The following is an 18,924-nucleotide window of genomic DNA, read 5'->3' on the forward strand; positions in this document are numbered from 1 at the left end:
TCCCCTTGTTTCATAGTTCTGTCATGCCAAAACCACATATTCATCTATCGCTCTCTTTACTGAACACTTACACCCTCTGTAATCAGCCCTGAGGCATTGTGGGTGAAATTTAGGAAAAGACCGAAAGACCTCAACTATCTATCTCACCGTAGAGCTCAGAAACGACGCCCTGGAAATTGTCAAACACAAGAAATGCAGATCAATTGTAGAGGAGTCCAAAGGGAAGATTCCCAGGCGAAGGACAGAAATCATCTTCTGCTCTTTTTCAGGCAAATAATCAGTTTCGATATGCTGGAAAAACAGAGGCACCTGTAAAAGTCCCACTTCCCGGCCATGTCAGATGTCTGGGAATTCCGATCTTTGCACTCTCCTAACCTTAAGAGGTGCTTGAACATTGAATTTGGGATTCTTTGGTAATCCATCTTCCAATTGCTTCCTCTTGTAAGGGCAGACTGTGTGACTACTCCTCATTTCCCCCAGCTGATTTGCACTCACCATGGTAGAAAAGTCAGGGCCCTTCTGAGCTATTGTGCTTGAGAGCTGACCCTATTTGACACAGACTCCTCCTCAACAAAGCCAGGAGTGGCAAGTGGCATCAGGGTGACAGCCACAGTCCAGTGCTCAGTCCTGAAAGACTCTCTCTAGCTGCTCTGGAAATAGGCAACTTTATTGATGAACGGAACTCTCTATGCTTTTCTGAATTGAATTACGCAGCACACTGGGACACCTCTCCCTGTCCATTAAAGAAGTCTCTGCAGATGGAACAATTACACCGATGTCTGCCAGACCTGCTTCTTCCTCAGGGTGATATCCCATGCCCATCGGCAGCCCCCTTAGGCACAGATGTGCCAACCTGGTTTTGTTCACCATGCCACGATGCCTTTCTCTTCCAAAAGACTATGATTTGCCTGATAAACTACACTGCTTCTTAGCAGCCAATATGAATAAACAAGCATTATGTTCTCTCTTGGGGCAGGGAGCTTGGTGAAATGAATCAGAAACCCCTAAAAATGATCGTCTCCCCTCAGCATATCGTCTGCCGGACAATCACTCAAGGGCCGGCTGTAAGGAAAACAGACGGTGCATGAGCACTAATGACTGGGCTTTCTCCATTCCCAGCTCAGGCAGAGCTGCTGGCTCACATGTTCTGACACACAACCTACCACAAAATGGCAGACAGAGAATGATGGCAGAGGAGACGCCTGTCTGTGGACAGACGGATGCATTATGGTTTCCACAAATAAACGTCGCTTTAAGTGACTTTAATGAAGAAGCTAACCCAGGTAGGAATGCAGCTGATTTGGGGACACATTTCTCTCCGTGGGGGGGGGGGGGGAGGCAAAGAAGCACCCAGCTCACTGGACTCTGGGCTTCACCCTCTCAGAACAGCTCCAACACACATACCTTCTCTCCGTCTTTAGAAAAGAACAGACAAACCAGCAGGGTTTTATATATAAAAAAAAAAATTATAGCAGACAATATCTGAAGACAGAGGCAGGCAGACATCTCATGGCAAACAGCTAGCCAGGCCTACCAATGTGCTCATTCTAGCTACTTAGATCGCTTTAAACAATTCAGACATGAAGATAATCTATCCTAATTCTTTTCTGCGTTATTGGCACTATTGACTACCCCCAATCCACAGCCCTGTCTAATAAATCAGTATGGGATTAAGCCAAGAAGAAAGAATGTGATAAAGTGTCATTTGTCCCCTCCGTAGATCATCAGATGGAGACGCAGGGGGAGCGACTGCGACAAGGACTGAACTTTCCTACGCAGCAATAATTGTTACGCCTTACCTAATGTGTCCTGAATTTACAGCCACGGATGGTGCGGAGACGCGCGAGCCCCCGCAACAACACCATCCGGCCTCCATGAGAGAGCCCTCTACCCAGTGAGCTTCCACACTGAGCAGCACTTTCTAATTAAAGACAGAAAGGGCTGATGTGCGGGTTTCAGTTCAATTGCTTTCGATCTGAAGGTGTCCACCATGAGCAATGGCTTCATTTACCAGGAATTACCCTTTGTACAAACCACTTCACTATTTAAAACAAAGCTCATGCATCACCATTAGGTGGGGAAAAATGACCCATCTTTGGATATTGACAGTGGCGTGGGCCACTTTAGAGGCCCCCTTTCCTCCCCTCTTTAATGTGGATTTTAAGTATTTGACTCATTGTTAAATTTGGGCTGATTAAAAGACTGGGAGTGAACAGCACTTGACAGATGAGAAGGCTTGGTGGAACAGAACTGGAGACAAGGAGGGTGGGGTGGGAACAAGGAGCAGTAAGTTCATATGCTACTGGTCTGCTTTACAGAGGCAGAAATCCGGGCAAAATACATCTTTGGAGGTCTGGGGCATGAAGTATCCATCAGAAAACAAACCTTAGTGTCTGCTGTTTGCGTCCTCAGCATTTCTTACGGAGAAATGGGTGCTTGGTATTTGTTCCCTTGATTTAGGAGAATTTTATAGCGTGCCTGTGTGTGTGTGTGTGTGTACACAAACATGCACATACTGCTTTCTATAAAGCAAACAAAGCAGATTCTCCTTTGCTATCATTGCTAATAAGCTCCAAATTTGGAACTGGAATTCAGAATTCTCCCTCAGTGAAAGAAGGTTTAGACGAGTACCCAGTTAGCAGCTAACGCTAGAAAGATTTTTCACTGGAAGTATATACAAGCTGGAAGTCAAATTGTGGGACAATGTCACCATCAAAGGAGTCACAGAAAAGAGCCACTGTAGGGTGTCAAGACCCAAGTCTGAGGCATGTCCTTCACCTCACCAATGAGGAGACAGCCATCTTCCTCAGCAATACATCACCACTTCTATCTACAAGTAGGCTACAGCCATAAACCCATACAGTGTGCTGGCAGTTTGTAAGTGTGCATGTGTGTACATGTGCACACATGCAAGTGATAACATCATTGGTTACCAATGCCAAAAGGGCTACCAAGCTTTCTCCCATCTCACTTTTCCCAACTAGAGCAATAGCTTGGGTGTTAGAAAAGGGAGGAGAAGAATGACAAAGAGAAAAGAGAGAAAAAGAAGAAATCATAAACTTCAGGAAAATATGTATGTAAAAAGAAGTTATTAGAAAATGTAAACAAATGATACAAAATAATTCAAACAATGCAAACACCGAAGACACCACTTCATTGGTCTGAATAAATAAGACATTTGCAGCAAAAGGGCTCCGTTGTTGAACATCCAGTATATATTCCCAAGGCTGGTATCCTAATTGGTTTTTGTTTTCATGAGTCGTCGTAAGGACAAATATGAGAGTATTTAGGAAGGGATTTTAATATCGAAGCCAGTGAAGGCATATAACTGAGTCATTTTCCTCGAGTGCTGAATAGGAGAAAGTCCCCGTGTAAGACTTCATTCTAAGATAAAACATTTCAGTGAAGACCCAGGAGTCCCTTACACATAAGACCATGTTCACAACTGAAAACAGGATGAGAAATGTTTCCAAAAAGATAGGAGGATTTTAATTATGTTCTTACGTAAACTGATGATGAGGATGGCAGTGGTCTCTGACATGTGCCGTTTTTCGAGACACAAAATTAAATGCTTCTAATGGAGGCATTGCTAATCATAAATGAAGCATGATTCGTTCATCTATTTGATCAATATGCTTTGAAAGTATGAACTAGCTCTCTGTTCATCAAACGCATGGCTACGGAATACTAGCTATAGATTAGTAGCAGGAAAAAAAGTACAGTGGTTCCACCCCGGCAGAAGATATGTAGTCTGTACTGGTCTGTGGCTTGTGGAGATTAAAGGGACTGTCTCCTCTCTAAATCAGCCAGTTGTCTGACCTTGACTTTGAATCATGGCATTAAAAGGCCAGAAGAGATGACCCCCAAGGCACAGGTCTCTGATAGTGGATTTTTGGTAAGAGTAGTGGTGGCAGCTAAAAACCTGGATTGTAAAAAGGATAATCAAAAATAAATGTCTGCCCGTTTTTCCTTCAGAATTTTAGTAAACCTCTGTTAGAGACATCCTTCTGCCACTCACACCTGTTCTGATCCCGTGTCACACTCATTCAAGTGGAGAATACATTGAGATCTCCTTCACAGCCCATCCCCCATGTACCTTCCTGGGGAACCATGCTGTTGATACAGTCACCTCTAAATATTTGCTATGGCTGCCAGCACTTTCTGGGAGGCTCCCTCTCCATAGCAGGTGTGTTCCACAGTGGGAAAGCCTCAATGCCACATGATACACCCATCCTTTCATAGCAAGAATAGATGCTTGTTCAAAGGCACTGTCCTCCTTCCTAAGGTCTTCAATGGGCAAACCGGTTTAATGGTGAAGCAGAAAACATATTAATTAAAACACAGAAGAACCAGAAAGAGAGAAAGTATTAAGCACCTATAACATTCTATGTTTTAAATAACATTATTCCAGTCAATTCACAAATAAAATAAAAAGACATGAATATAGGATTTAAAAAAAAAACAGATATTTTAATAATTTGTTTCAATCCAGTTGAGGCTTAACAACTGAAGAAATGCTCCCTGGGATATTCTCATGGTGAGAAACTTATGTAAAACACACAGGTACTTGACAAACATTCACAGCCGAGGCAAAGAAATGGTAGAAGCTGGTGGATCATATATTATCAATAATACTATCAATACATTCCTAAGAGATAGTTCCTGGTCTGATTTACTAAACGGGAAACAAAATAAAACAAATACAAGTATAAACCAATTTATTCACAAGATGTTTTTAAGGGGGCTGTTCTCAAAAAGGACTAGCAGCAGTAAATACGCAAAAGAAAAATTTGGCAACCAAGCTGATAACGAATTACCCAAATGTTCAAGCCAGAACCCCTGGCATTTTATGAAGACATATATCCTGCAGCACAAATCAGAAGGGGGCATCTTGGAGGCAAGGGGCTCCTTTCAACTCTTAGAAAGGAAGTTTGGTTAACACACACACACACACACACACACACAGTCAGCCACATCCTTAAAACAAATTTGTGGAAAGGTAGGTAGAAGGATTACCCCTAATGAAACTTTACAGGACAGGACAGAGGGAGTCAGGTCGTGGATTCCCAGCAGCAGACAAAAACCCTCTAATCCTGCCAACTCACAGCCACAGACCCCGCCCCGTGACACAGCTGGCCTGCCTCCCCACAGGACAGTGTTAGGTCATTTCCAAAGCCCTGGAGGAGTAGACCAGGCAGAAGCCTTTCTAGTAAGACAGAGAAGACCCAGTGAGGCCCAGAGCAGACACTCAGAACAAGAACCAAATCCAAAAATTCACAGATTTGGACTGGGTGGGAAGGAAGCCAACAGACATCCGGGCAAGACCACTCATTGTCAAGGGAGTGGACAGGCCTGGGGTATAGAAACAACCAAATAAGCAAACAAAACCACCCACCCAGTACTGGAGAGTTTCAAAGAAGATTGGGTAGGGTGCTGTCAGACTGCAAAAATCCCAATGTTCTGAGTCTTGTAGAATGGATAGAAAGCACAGACAAACTTAACAAAGATTTCCCCTCTCTCTCTCTCTCTCTCTCTCTCTCTCTCTCTCTCTCTCTCTCTCACACACACACACACACACACACACAAACACACACTTGCACGGTACAGGAACACTTTGTGCCAATCATTAAAACAGCTGAATTAAAACTACAGGCTTCAGGATATCTTCACGGAACCCCAAACTCTCTCAGCATCCTAGGGACCACCCCCTCACCTCACCTCTGGACTTCTCACCTCTGGACTTCTGACATGAGAACATGCTCAGAAGAAAAAGGCAGTTTTTCATCTTCAAATTCCCGGTCCCTGAGGCTGGGAATCAGTGTTCACAAAGTATTCAGACAGGTGAATTAAAAAAGCATTTTGGACTGACGGAAAACCAGAGGCTCCCACCCAACCTCATCTCGTCCCAGTGTTCGAGACCCCCAACCCCCCCCCAACACACAACGCGCAGCCCATTGAAGCGGTACCCAATCTGGCCAAGCTGAGAAGGAGCTGCCGCCACCGAGAAAGAGCCGCGCGTCTTACCTGCTGTAAGTACATAAAAGTCAAGGCACACGAGAGCTGGGGACACATGCCCACGTTGGGGAGTGCCACGCAGGTGGCCCCCGTCAGAGGATGCTGCATCGCGATTCTCGGGTGCCCGCAGAGCGAGAGCGGAGATGCTCACATACAATCTACAATTGCGTTGCTTTTTTTAAAAACCCTTTTTCCTAGTCGCTACAGTTTTTTTTTTTCTTTTTAATTTTCGCTGATTATCTAACTCACACAGCAGTGGCTGTTCCTCTTGCTCTCTCTCTCTTCCTCTTTCGTCTCTCTCTTTCTCCCTCCCCCCACCGCACCCCAAGAGAGTCCCTCCTCCCTGGCTCTCCTCGCCCTCGGGTTTGCTAGTACCCAGCGTTCATCAGCTTTCAACTAAAGACACTTAGAGAGGCTGGGAAGTAGTGTTGGCTCCCCTTGGCTTTATTGGGCCTGTTGTTGGAGGGCTCTTAAAGTGGAAGGTGCCCCTTGCCCCACCCCCGCCACCCCCTAAAGGTGACAAGAATGGGTAAAGTCGACTTCTATGAAAGACAGGGGTTAGGATACCCCGATGGAGACGCTAGAGAGGGGAGAGGGGGAGATGGAGTAGGGAGGGGAAGGAGGAGAAAGAAGGAGGGGGAGAGGAGAGGAAGGGGGAGGGGGAGTAATGGGGGAGGGAGGGGAGAGAGAGAGAGAGAGAGAGAGAGAGAGAGAGAGAGAGAGAGAGAGAGAGAGAGAGAGAGAGAGAGAGAGAGAGAGACTCACAGCTTCGCTGTCGCTCACTCGCTTGGTGCTGATGCTGGGAGTCTTCTCATTTGTCAAAAAGGTCCAGGGGCAGGGTTGTTCGTTTCTTTTTTCTTTTTAAAAAAGGACTCGCCAAAATTCAAATTTTGTCTGCTAAAATCCTCCGAAGGGAGGGAGAGGGAAAGCGAACGTGTGAGCGCCCCACATCGCCAGCAATCAAAGGAGCTGGACCATTAACAAGACTGCTCAGCTGGGACCCTGAGGAGTCCGGGAGATTTTCAGCCGGCGGTTTGTTTGCCTGACTCGTTGGCAAATAAACACAAGAAAGGGGATTTCCCTTTTGTAAGAAGCTTGGGGGTAATAGACATGCCAGGGGTTGGGGTACAGCGCGGGGGTGGGAATGCGAGAAGGAGGTCCCTGGAAACCCCCGCTGCTCGGGGGGCACTGCTTTCTCCCTGGAATCAGCCTACCCCCGGCAGGCAGCCGCAAGCGCTGCGGCTTAACCGGAGAATCCAGCAGCTGTTACACTAAAATGCCAGCTCGAGGTGAAGGCGAGGGGCCTTCTCCCAGCCTAGAACCCGATGCTCTTCTCAAATTATAAATACACGGGGTAGACAAAAGTCCCTGTCTTGTAAGAGATTACTGTTCGTGATGTGGAGAGCAAATTGAAATAGTTTTATTTTATATTTCCCCCTCTTGCCTGGCCTCCTTGGCCAAATTAATATTCCACTCTTGCAGGCGGATCTTCCCCCTCCCCTTTATCTTATGAAGTAATAATTATTCATTAGTAGATTTCGTTAGTCTTTATGCAATAAAGTAAGGGATGTGATCTGTGAATTAAGAGAAAATATGAAGACTCTTAACTCGTCCTTGATTCCCACAAGGGGGAAAAAATCTCGCAATAGTAAAACCACGATCAGGAATAGTTGTCATATTTTATATAGATTTATTCGGAACCAGTGATGGGGTTTCTTCTTTATTCTCCGAGCAAGAGTCCACTGGATAGAATCCTTGCCTGGTTGCTAGGTTTCCTGAAATAATTCCAGTGGAAGATATGGGCCAGTTCTGCAGGGCTGAGCTGGCCCCCAGAGGGGAAAGATTTATCTCAGGAGGGACACTGAGGCAGGATCCTGGGACTGACCTCTCCAAAGGCCATCCCAGGGGTGCTCCCCACACACTCCCCAGCAGAAGGAAGCCTTCTAGACTTCTCCCTGGACTAGCAAAACACAATTCACTTGGCAGACTAATCAAAATGCTTTTATTTTTTCTTTTTCTTTTCTTCTTTTTTTTTTTTTGGTTTTTCGAGACAGGGTTTCTCTAAAAGGCTTACTGATGGGAAGGAAGGAATCATCCCACAGTTCAGCACTGTCCCTTTGAAATGTCATTAAAATCATGTCCCCACTGTGCTCCAACTTGACTGCCTGTTCATTTCCACCTTCCACCTTGCAAGCCCACTCCTCCAACCACTTTATGGGGGCCTGCTGTTCTCCCAGCTCATCAGCATGTTCAGCCCTTTGCAGTGGCTGTCCAGAGAAGCTGGGAACACCAAGGCCAGGGCTCCGTGGCCTGCACTGGGGTTAAGAAGGCTGGCAGAGAGCCTTCTGGAAAAGGCTTACTGCATGTCGTCTCAGAAATCAATGGCACTTGTCACATAAGCTCTGATTCACACAGACCCCAAGTACCTCTCTCCCTGTTTTCCTTCTTTGTACTTAGTTTTATTTTGCAATTCCTCAAACCAATGAGAAAGAACCAAAGCCCAGAGAACATGACTCTCCAGTCTCTCTTGCCTTTTCCAAGCTCTTTCTTGTGCTTCAAACAATTTTTTTCAACAATGGAGATTTTTTTTTAAAAATTTTTTTTCAGTCTGACACTGGAAAAACTACAATGTTCCAAGAACAGGGCAGAAATTTCTCTTGTGCTCATTTTCATAAGGAATGAGATAAGTAAAAACCTTGCACTTTAATAAAACCGTATCTGAATGGTTTAATGAAAAACAAATACCTCCTGGAAGGAGCCACTAACAGCTCTCACCTGCCCAGAGCCCTGCTTCCTCCCAACATGAAAGCTCTCAGCAGGGACTGAGTTCCTTCAAACCCATTTTGAAGTAATGGCTCACTCTTTCCCTTAGACTTCTGCTTAGAGTCAGTCACATTGGGAATCTGTCAATGAAGCAATGAGCTCGCAGCCCTCTAAAGCATATCAAAACGACTTGAAGGTAGATTCTGTTCTCTGGACCAACCAGCTCAAATGCCCCCGCACAGCGTGAGCAAACACAATGGCTAAGTGCTCTTCTCCTGGACACTTTGGCTATGAGAAGCTACTTGAACAGAAGAATGGTCTTTTCCCCCGTGGGTAATGTCAGTGTAGAGCATTGAAGTACTCCAAATGCAAAGGCAAATTCTTTCGGTGACCATCTTTTATATACTTATGGCAAAACTTGGTGACGCTTTCTGGTCGGCATCCAGGAGTGCCAAATCTGAACCCCCAACTCATTGGCATAAGGAGAAAAACTCTTTCTACATCCTTTAATGGGAGAAGAGAGAATGTGCTTGTTTCTTTCTACAGAGTCCCTGGCACTTGAGATCACTTGCAGGTATGTGCTGTCTGTGAATCCTGGGGCTGCCCTGCTGGCTTTAGCTACAAGGACCCTTCCTTGAATGGCTATACATGCCCCGTAGGAAGCCATGAGGCTTAAGAGAAAATAACAAAGAACAATAGCATCTTCAAATGGTAATTTCTTTAAAAGCAACTGCCCAAGTTCTTATTTAACTCAAACAATAGTGTTTGCAACATCTTCCCCTCTCCCCCAAATGAGCTAAGAGCATGAAATAAGTCATTTCTACCTCTCTTCAACTCTTATTATAATCTCCTAAAACTGTCAACAGAGTAAACCTTGCATTGAACAATTTTTTGCATGGGGATTGTCATGTATCAGAGCAAGAAAGACTCAGGTAAGACTGAATGATGTCTGGATGTAATTCATAAGCAATTCAGACCACTATTAGCTCAGTGACGATATCAACATGACGCTTGGCTAAATCTGAATCTTACTTCCAAATTTTAATACACATAACTACATAATTTTAATCTTAAGTCATGTAAGATGAAAGAAGCCTTTTTTCAGACCTTTATTATCTCTGTCCTGAGCATCACTTTGATTGACTGCCTTCCAAACACTTGAATGCAATTTAGTTAGTATTAACCTCACTCCGGGGACTGTCCCAGTCCCTGGAGCTGTATTGGTCCAGGAGGACAAACAAAGATCCTTCACATCATAGAGCTTATATTCAAGTGTGTGTGTGTGTGTGTGTGTGTTACACAATGAAGGTAAGAAACAAGTACAAGTACTTTATGTTAATGCCATAACATAAAGGAGTGCTGCAGGGAACCGGCGGAGACAGATGAGAGGATGCTGTAAGTCAGAGGTGGGGAGGCTGCAGTCAACACTAACAAGTGTGCCAGCTCTGTAAATTGCAGTGTCAGCCTTCAGAAAGCCCCCAGCTTCCTGCCTTTTGCAATCTGATTCCAAGAATCAGGGTTATAATAGATGAATTTTGGAACTCTCTGGGGTCCATCCACAAAGCAGCAGTGGTTAACTGGCACTCCTAATGCCGCAAAATTGGAGATATTTTCACCTTCATCTTTGATTACTAGACATGCAGGGTTTAATGCACTGCCTGAGAATATAGGATACACTCAAACATTACTAACATAGAAGAATGAGTGTATGGATGTGTGGGTAGGTGGATGGATGGATAGATGGATGGATGGATGGATGAATGGGTGGATGAATGGATGGATGGATGGATGGATTGTTAGATAGATGGATGAATGGATGGATGGATGAAACAGGACCTTGAATTATGTGACCTCTTCTGTCTATTTCCACTCAAAAGCATGAATTACAAGTCTTGGCTAACTTTTTACTTCTATGTATTTTAAGTTGCCATGAGGTCTCAGTCCCTGATGCTCCCTCCAAGCCACTCTGAGAAGATCTGTCTTCATACACAGTCCTCCAGGTATAAGCATCCCTCCCTATCACTGAGTCACTGAAGAAGCCCAGACACAGATTCACTCAGACCAGCTCATTCTGAGCAATGGGCTGCATCTCTGACAGTGGCCAGTCTAGTGTCTTAGTTACCTGTTATGCATGTAACGACAGGGTCCAGCCCAGAGATCAAATTCTGCTGGTACAAAGAACCCTTAAACTGCTGGAGCTTTCTACTCTGAGTGTGGGTTGTCAGTAAGCCTTTGACTAAAAATAAGCCACTCTTGCAAAACAAGAGCAGAAGCACACGCTGTACCCTCATCTCATGAGCACACACTACAATATCTTGCCTCTCTGTTATTTTTAATTTTTATTTTTTTACAGTTTTTAATTTTGTGATACAGGGTTTTACTCTGTTATACAGACCTATTTTGCACTCATAGTAACCCTCCTGCCTCAGCTTCTAAATTACTGGAACAGAGTCTGAGCCACCACATTCAGCATACAAATGCTCTGCTGGGAAGGTTGAGACAAGAGGATCTGAAATTTGAAGTCATCTTCTATCTACTGCACTGGAAATTCCAGGTCAATCGTGGTTATTTCAAATGGTGTTTTACATTTTCTTTTTTGAAAAGAAGTAAAAATAAAAACACATCCAAATGAAAACTATGGTCATTGTGATTATTACTGCCTTTTGTTCAAAAGACTGATAGTAATTGCCAAATAAAATTACACAATTTAAATGGTAAAATGTCTATCAATAATAATAAAATTGAAGTAGTTGAGGAGAGACATAAAGTTTCACTTACTTGTCTGGAAGTCAAAATTGGTTGAGTCTGGAAGACAACGTTTTGGTATTGACTATCAAAATGTAAGATGTTACTGTCTTCTCCAGGAACTCTTCCAGTTCCCTCTACCTGCACTGTTGAAATAGCTGTGCTGGATACAGGTGTGCATGTGCCGGGATATTCACTCTCATGATGCCCATGAAAGCAAATGGCACAAAGCAATGGGGAAGGCTGTTTAAAATGTAACTATCATCCACACACCTGTTCGCTGGAGCCAGAAGCATCTGCATGTTTTACCTTGGAGAAATCAGTAAGGAAGTATTCTAAGTAGCTTCAGAATATACAGAATAACATTTCTGCATGAAATCAAATCAAAGAGCAGTAAAAGCTCACAGGTAGAAGAGCTCGCCAGACAAGCCTGATAACTGGAGTGTGATTCTCAGAACCCAGAACTCCTATGGTAAGACAGGAAGTAAACGCAGAATGCTTAGGGGAAGTGATAGGAAACTCATGGACCCAGCAACCTGTGATAAGGAGCAAAGCAGCAGAAACAAGGGAGGTCTTGTCTCAAAGGACTGGAAGGAGAGAAGTGATTCTCCAAAGCTATCTCCTGACTGTCACATGCTTGCCACGACACACATGCACATGCATGTTCTCTCTCTCTCAAACACACACACACAGAATAAGAATTTAAAACTTAAAACAATAGCATCAAATGAAAAACCTACCATTTACAAATAACCAGGAGTTATACATGTGTGAATGTAAATACACATGCACGCCTAACGCTTAGCAAAGGACCTGGAGTACGAGGACTAAAACATGTGTCTTATCCTCAGAGTGATGGAGGATTTGATTTTTACTGTGTACATGCTTATATTGTTTGGGTTTTCATACAGTGCCTACGTTGTAATTACTTTGGAAAGAAAACATCAAACCGGACTCTCTGAATGTGGCTGACAATGGGGGCTGACTGAGAAGCCAATGATAATGGCACTGGGATTTGATTCTACTGCATGTACTGGCTTTTTGGGATCCTAGTCTGTTTGGATGCACACCTTTCTAGACCTGGATGGAGGGGGGAGGGCCTTGGACTTCCCACAGGGCAGAGAACCCTGGCTTCTCTTAGGACTGGAGGGAGAGAGGAGAGAGTGAGTGGAGGAGCAGGAGGGAAATGGGAGGAGAGGAGGAGGTGGAAATATTGAATGGTATTATTTATAAAGCAAGAAAAAAACTAAAAAAAAGAAAAGAAAAGAAATGTAACTATTGCTGCCTCATGTCACTCACAGTTGTAATCATGGAAGCTCCAGGTTATAAGGCTAGAGAGACTGCACAGCAGTTAAGAATGTGAGCTGCTCTGGAAGAGGACAAGAGTTTGGGTCCCAGCACCCAGATGAGGTAGCTCACAACCTCCTGTAACTCCAGCATCAAAGTATCTAATGCCTTCACCTGACCTCCGAGGGCACATGAGCACATGACATATACACATACAGAGGCTCATGCACATACATCCACCATGACAGAAATACGTTTCATACATGAAAGGACTTGGAATCAGTCCTCAGCTCCCTCCAAAAATATAACAAGCGAAGAAAAAGGATACTGGGTAAAAGGTTTTGGGATCCAAGAACACCATGCTTGCTTTAAGCACACCTTCCCAGGACAAATCATGTGTAATTTATATGCTCATATATGAAAGGAGTTAAATCCTTGCCTACCACCCTCTCAGATACCAAGGCTGTTGAGAAACAGACTGTCATGTTGGCATCTTGCATATGTTTCTGTAGAAAATTAGGGCTATGGTTACTTTGCAACCTTGGGTATGTCTAGACTTCAGTTGAGTTCCTCCCAGGTTGGACAGTTAATCTAGGCACCAGACCTAAAGCAGAAACCAGGAAAAGGTACAGGTTAATTTATACTCTTTGTTCCTGCAGGACTCCTTCTCTTACCTGCACAATGACAACGAAGCTCAGGGGTGTAAAAGGGCATCCTTTCTTCTTTTACCCTTTTTCCTTAGGTAGGTATCTCACTGGCTGCTACTGCTGGGACGCATGCATATGAAACTGGCTTCTGAACATGGAGACTGACTATGTCACTGGGAGAGCCTGCTGCACGGCATGCAGTAGTATGCTGGTGCTAGCTTATATACACATTTATCTACACTGATTACATGTTTTAAGATGAGCATAAACAACAAACAGAGATACAGAGAAAAGGGACATACAGGTCTTCCCAGGAGCTCCTGACTCTATTCTTTCAAGGCAAGGCAAGGGACACAGTTGCCTCTAAGCAGCCTCAAGGAAATACCTAGAGTGTCTAAGGCTGTTGTTGACTCTAGTCTGTGCCCTCAAGATATCCCAGAGTCCAGTGACATTGAAAATGGCCAGGGGCAGGAAAGGGAGCCACTTAGGTAACAGTGGTATTAGGCCCTGATGAAGCTTTGCTAAGTCTCCAGATGTGTCAACTGGGTTTAAATTCAAGTTTGGTACTTGTAAGAGATATCAGTCTGGGCAAGGAGGAGCACCATGCCAGTTTTTTCTCCTGTAAAATGAAGTCAATAATGAAAGGCTCCCTCTGAGCAAGGTCCTCTCCAACCACTCCCCGACCAGAGGCTGTTACAATAAAACTTAAAACAGGGACTGCATGAAATTAACAAGTTTTACATTTGTGGCCAAATTAGCACACACACACACACACACACACACACACACACACACACACGCCATCTGCCAGCTTCATCACTTCAAAAAGGAAAGGGCATTTTACACCCAAAAGCAAGAGCGCAAGAAGGACATAATCTCAAAATAAAGGACGGCCTTTCAAATTGATTAAATTTAGGTCTATTAAAATTTTCACTAAATTGCCCTTGATTTTCTCATTTAGCTGCAGTCTGTTGAAAATGCCATTTGAGGAGTCCGATGAGCCTGTGGGTCAGCATTTGGGAAGCACTGAGATAATGAACGTAAAGTGCTTTTCAGCCCAGGCACCCACATGCTTAGGACCAGGGATTCTTGATAAGTGTCATGGGGATGCTTGGGAACAATTAGCAGCAGTACTCCCTGGGCCCGCGGCCTCTTCCTGCTGGCTCTCTGCAGCACAAAGCCCTTGCCCTTCCCAGTTCTGAGCATTCTGACCCACAGAGCACCTTGACTTTCTCATAGAAGAGGTGTCGGAAAGGTCAAGGGAATTGATTATGATGGATCACCAGAGTTTATTCATTCCCCTCAATGACACAGCCCTGCTCCTTCAAGGCCACTCTACAGCATAACTGGGATGAAGTATATGGAAGCTCTCCAGTTCATGATAGGGTGTGCAGTCTACTGCATGGGGGAATCTGACTTTGAAGCTCCACCTCATGGGGCTCGGTGCTTATACTTCACTACCTGATAGAAATGTCTGTGAAGAGGTGGGGATAAAGCACTGTTGTAGAGTGTTTGCCTAGCATGCACAAAACCCTTGGTTGAATTCATAGAACTGCAGAAATTAGTCATGGCGATGCATGCCTGTAATGCCCACTATTGGGAGGGGAAGGCAGGAGGATCGGAAGTTCAATGCCATTCTCTGCTATCAAATAAGCGCCAGGTCTATCTGGAATGTGTGAGACCCTATCTCTACGCCTAAACTAAACAAAAGAATTAGTGACTTCTAAACTCTTAAAACCTCAGTTCCCTTCACTAATGGAGGATAGTAATATTGTTTTTAAAAATAAATTTGTTAAAAGCTAAAATATAGATATACATCAATGTCGTGAGATTGGAACATATGTTCTAGCAACAATAACAAACAGCAGCAAGTATTATTATGAATTATTTTTACTGTCTCTAATGAGTTAATGAAAACAGACATTTATCCTTTTGCCAAATAAACAACTAACTAAATAAATCACACACAAGACCAGTAAAGTCAATACATTGACAGGATTCTGAATTCCAAATGTAATTTTGTTTTTGAAATGGTTTTTAAATAACATGGCATTACTGAAAAATGTATAACCATGACCTTTTGCCCTGGCCTTCTGTTTGTTTGTATGCTTGTTTTATTTTGTTTATTTGTTTGAAGGCTTGTTGTGTGTGGGAAGACGTGGAACATACAACTCAGGCTAATATCAAGCTTGCTGTCCTCTGTGTCCGTCTTCCAACTGCTAGAATTACAGGCACATCGTATTTCGTCAGTGTTTAAGACAGGATCATGTTGGCCTTGAACTCACCATGTAGTTCAGGCTGTTCACCAGCTTACAATCTCCACTCGTCAGTCCTCTGAGTACTAGGACTGGAGGCACGCACCAGTATTCTCAGCCATGATCTGATTTGCTACATGTATAACTTGACCTTGCTAACAGACCAAATGTTCATATTAGTCCTCATCCGCTCTCTTCCTATCCAGGTTCTCACATAACATATGAGGTCAATTCCTCTCTGTGTTTTGGAGAGAGATTGAGTAACATATTCTGGAAGATGACTTCTGACCAGATGGCAGCTAATGTTCTTATTTTGTTTCCACCTTCACAAAACCCTGTAAAACTGCTTTTGAAGGCTCTCAACAACATGTGAAAATATCCAAGGTGGAAATTAATGTATGCCTACTTGTAAATAGGGAGGAGAGCGGGATTTCCCTTCAGGTTTGAAGACCAGAATGAAGGGTTATCACTCCAATGATCAACCTGACCAGTAGCAGCAAAGAGTTGCCAGCATCATTGTCGTGGCCACCTTCATCATCACCATCAGCGTTTCAGTCTCTTTGAGCAGCTCACCTGAGAAGGCGGTTTGGCATGGCACTCCTCTTTCCAGCTAATCTACAAGCCTTCCTCTCCCAGAAAACAATCACTCATCCCAAACATCTCTTTTTACAGAATGACATTATCCCAGCCCTCTACTCTCCTGTGTGACAGAAGGGGGAAGTACCACAACATCCACAGTTGCCCTACACATTTCAAAGAAAAAGACCCTGCCTGGTTCCTGGGCCTCCGCAGCACTCTCTCCTCCCCTCCTCTGGCCAAATACAGCAGACAGTGCTGTATGACGTTAGTCAAAGTGCTGGAGAGCGCCCCAGCCTACCCTTAAATTCAGAAAGTATCCAGAGCGGGTGAACAGCTTCTATTCTCCCAAGAGCTGTGCTGAATCAATAGGTCCCACGAGAAGATGCTAGGGGATAGAGTTCAATGTTTGGCAGTTTAGAGGGTGGGAGTCGACTCCCAGCACACAGGACAGAATGTTAGGAGCGTGGGACCCAGGAGGGTAGGCGGTAGAGACAAAAACGGCTAAGTGGTGATTTCTTCTAATGAATATGTGGGTGGGAGGTCTACTTTGGGAAGCCTCCACATCCACCCACTCATGTTTCGACTTTCTGCATGGAACTTGAACAAATCTGAAGGCAAACAAATCCTGCAAAGAATTCTGCTCCCCCCTCCCCCCCACTGTAATAGACCCGGCTTCAGGGTTCTTTGACCCTGTAAATGGTGAGAAATATTTATCTTTCTGAAACTTGAGTCTCCCAAGAGCTTCTCTGACTAGATGTAGCTTCACCTCTAACCTCTGAATATCTGAATTAATCGAGTTTGACCTTAGCTTTCCCAAGGTCTTGTCCTAGTACACAGGTAAGAAGCATATCAAGGCCTCTCAGTTCTCAGCATTATACACCTTCAAAGGCGGGTGGCTGTTAATGGAGAGAGTGGAAGGATATAAGGACATACAATACTAGGTTATTATAGAAAGCCTAGAAGGTTATGATGTAAATATACTGGTTATTGAATAAGAAGCTCCGTAATTATGAAGACCTTGTCTCATCAAATCTGTGCTATCTGGACTTCCAAGTCTTACACAGGAGTTGCATCTCACAGTGACAGGCATCTCACACTTCCATAACCACATCTGGCCTGTTAGCAGAGATATATATTACTGTAATACAAAGACTCACACATGAAACTAAGCCCCTCACCGTGTTCCCCTTATATCTGTTTGTATGGGTGGCACAGACAGGAAAACTGGAAGACAGCATTAGACTACTGAAATGATTCTCGAGGATTCTGGACACATTTCATCCTCCATGGAGACACTGCTCTAGCACCAGGGACTTGATTAGATCCTTCAGGAACAATCTTTCATTTGAACATTTTCAACTTCAGTGGCCTGTTTTGTGTTTCCTGATCCTCAAAAGCTTAACATCAATGGCCCCTTTTGTCCTTGAGGGCATCATTTTCTGCTTAAGGTGTTTCAAAACCATTCTCCTGAACTGAAACTTTTGTACCCCAAAAAATGATCTATCATATTCACTATCATTGCCTTTACCCGGCTTCATATGTAATTAACCAACATTCTCAGCATATTAGTGTACAAGAGAAGAACTATCTCCTCCCTGGCTAGACTATCTCATGTGCAGTATAGAAGACTCATGTTCTGCACAGACACGCCTTGGAGACATGCGCTCTCTGTGGTGTGTGTGTGTGTGTGTGTGTGTGTGACAGAGACAGAGAGAGACAGAGAGAGACAGAGAGGCAGAGAGAGAGACAGAGACAGAGAGAGAGAGGCGAGAGAGAGACAGAGACAGAGAGACAGAGAGGCAGAGAGAGAGAGACACAGAGAGGTCAGGTGTGGGGGTGAAATGTGTGTCCCTATGGAGACAAGAGTTCAACTTCAGCTGTTAATTCCTCAGGATGCTGTCTACTTGGGTTGTTTTTGTTTTTCTTTTTGTTTTGAGACAGGGCCCCTTACTAAACTGGTTTGCTATTCACCACGCCTAGAAATTAGGCTTGCTAGTGTGCCTGCCATTTTCCAATATGGGTTCTGGGGACACAACACAGGTCCTCATTGTTGCAAGGCAAGCATTTGACTTACTGAGCTATCTCCCCAGCGCAACGTCTCTTGTTTTTTAATCATTCCTACCTATCATGACTTCACACACGCACACACACACACGCACACACACAGAGTTGTGGCTGACACATTTTTCATACCTATGAAGGATTCTAAGCAAAGCTGAAATGCATTGAAGCAGCTCTGACTGAATAAGTCCTCGCCACAGCCATGGCCCCAACATCTCCACATAGGGCAGGTCTCAGGAATGCTCATGAACTTCACAGAGCCTCCAGAATGCTTGAGTACCAAGACCCAATCCTCTCTGCCTCTTTAATATTCCCTCAGTTTGTTCCTGAAGCTGTCTTCTCATGGAAGTTCCTCTGTTCCACTTACCTGACCTGAAGCCTCAATGTGAGCTCTTCACAAATCCCCCTGCTGTTCTGAATCACGAACCCAAAGTGCATCACACCAAACCTGCAGCTATAAATTCCCTTTTGAGTTTCTTGTTTCTTCCATCACCGTTGAACCAGGGAGTCACCTTATACTATAGTCCTTTCAGTTCATAGTAGAAATCTGTTCTTCTACCCGAATAATTTCC

The 18,924-nt window shown here is 44.2% G+C and overlaps 1 protein-coding gene across 20 annotated transcripts in view; it reads right to left on the bottom strand.

Moving 5' to 3' along the window:
• Window positions 1-18,924, bottom strand: part of Rbfox1 (RNA binding fox-1 homolog 1) — a 1,523,799-nt gene that overhangs the window by 358,190 nt on the left and 1,146,685 nt on the right. For 3 of the 20 annotated variants that reach the window (XM_057774175.1, XM_057774162.1, XM_057774148.1), the window contains exon 1: window positions 6,025-6,316. The exons of 13 other annotated variants lie outside the window; for them this stretch is intronic. In XM_057774175.1, coding sequence (XP_057630158.1) covers window positions 6,025-6,123 — 99 coding nt within the window. In that variant the 5' untranslated portion in view covers window positions 6,124-6,316. Of the gene's footprint in view, window positions 1-6,024; window positions 6,317-6,780; window positions 6,908-18,924 lie in introns of those variants that run through there. 4 more of the 20 variants (XM_057774161.1, XM_057774168.1, XM_057774149.1 and 1 more) reach the window with 2 other exon arrangements.

This window comes from Chionomys nivalis, chromosome 7, assembly GCF_950005125.1.
Source record: "Chionomys nivalis chromosome 7, mChiNiv1.1, whole genome shotgun sequence".
Taxonomy (NCBI): Eukaryota; Metazoa; Chordata; class Mammalia; order Rodentia; family Cricetidae; genus Chionomys; species Chionomys nivalis.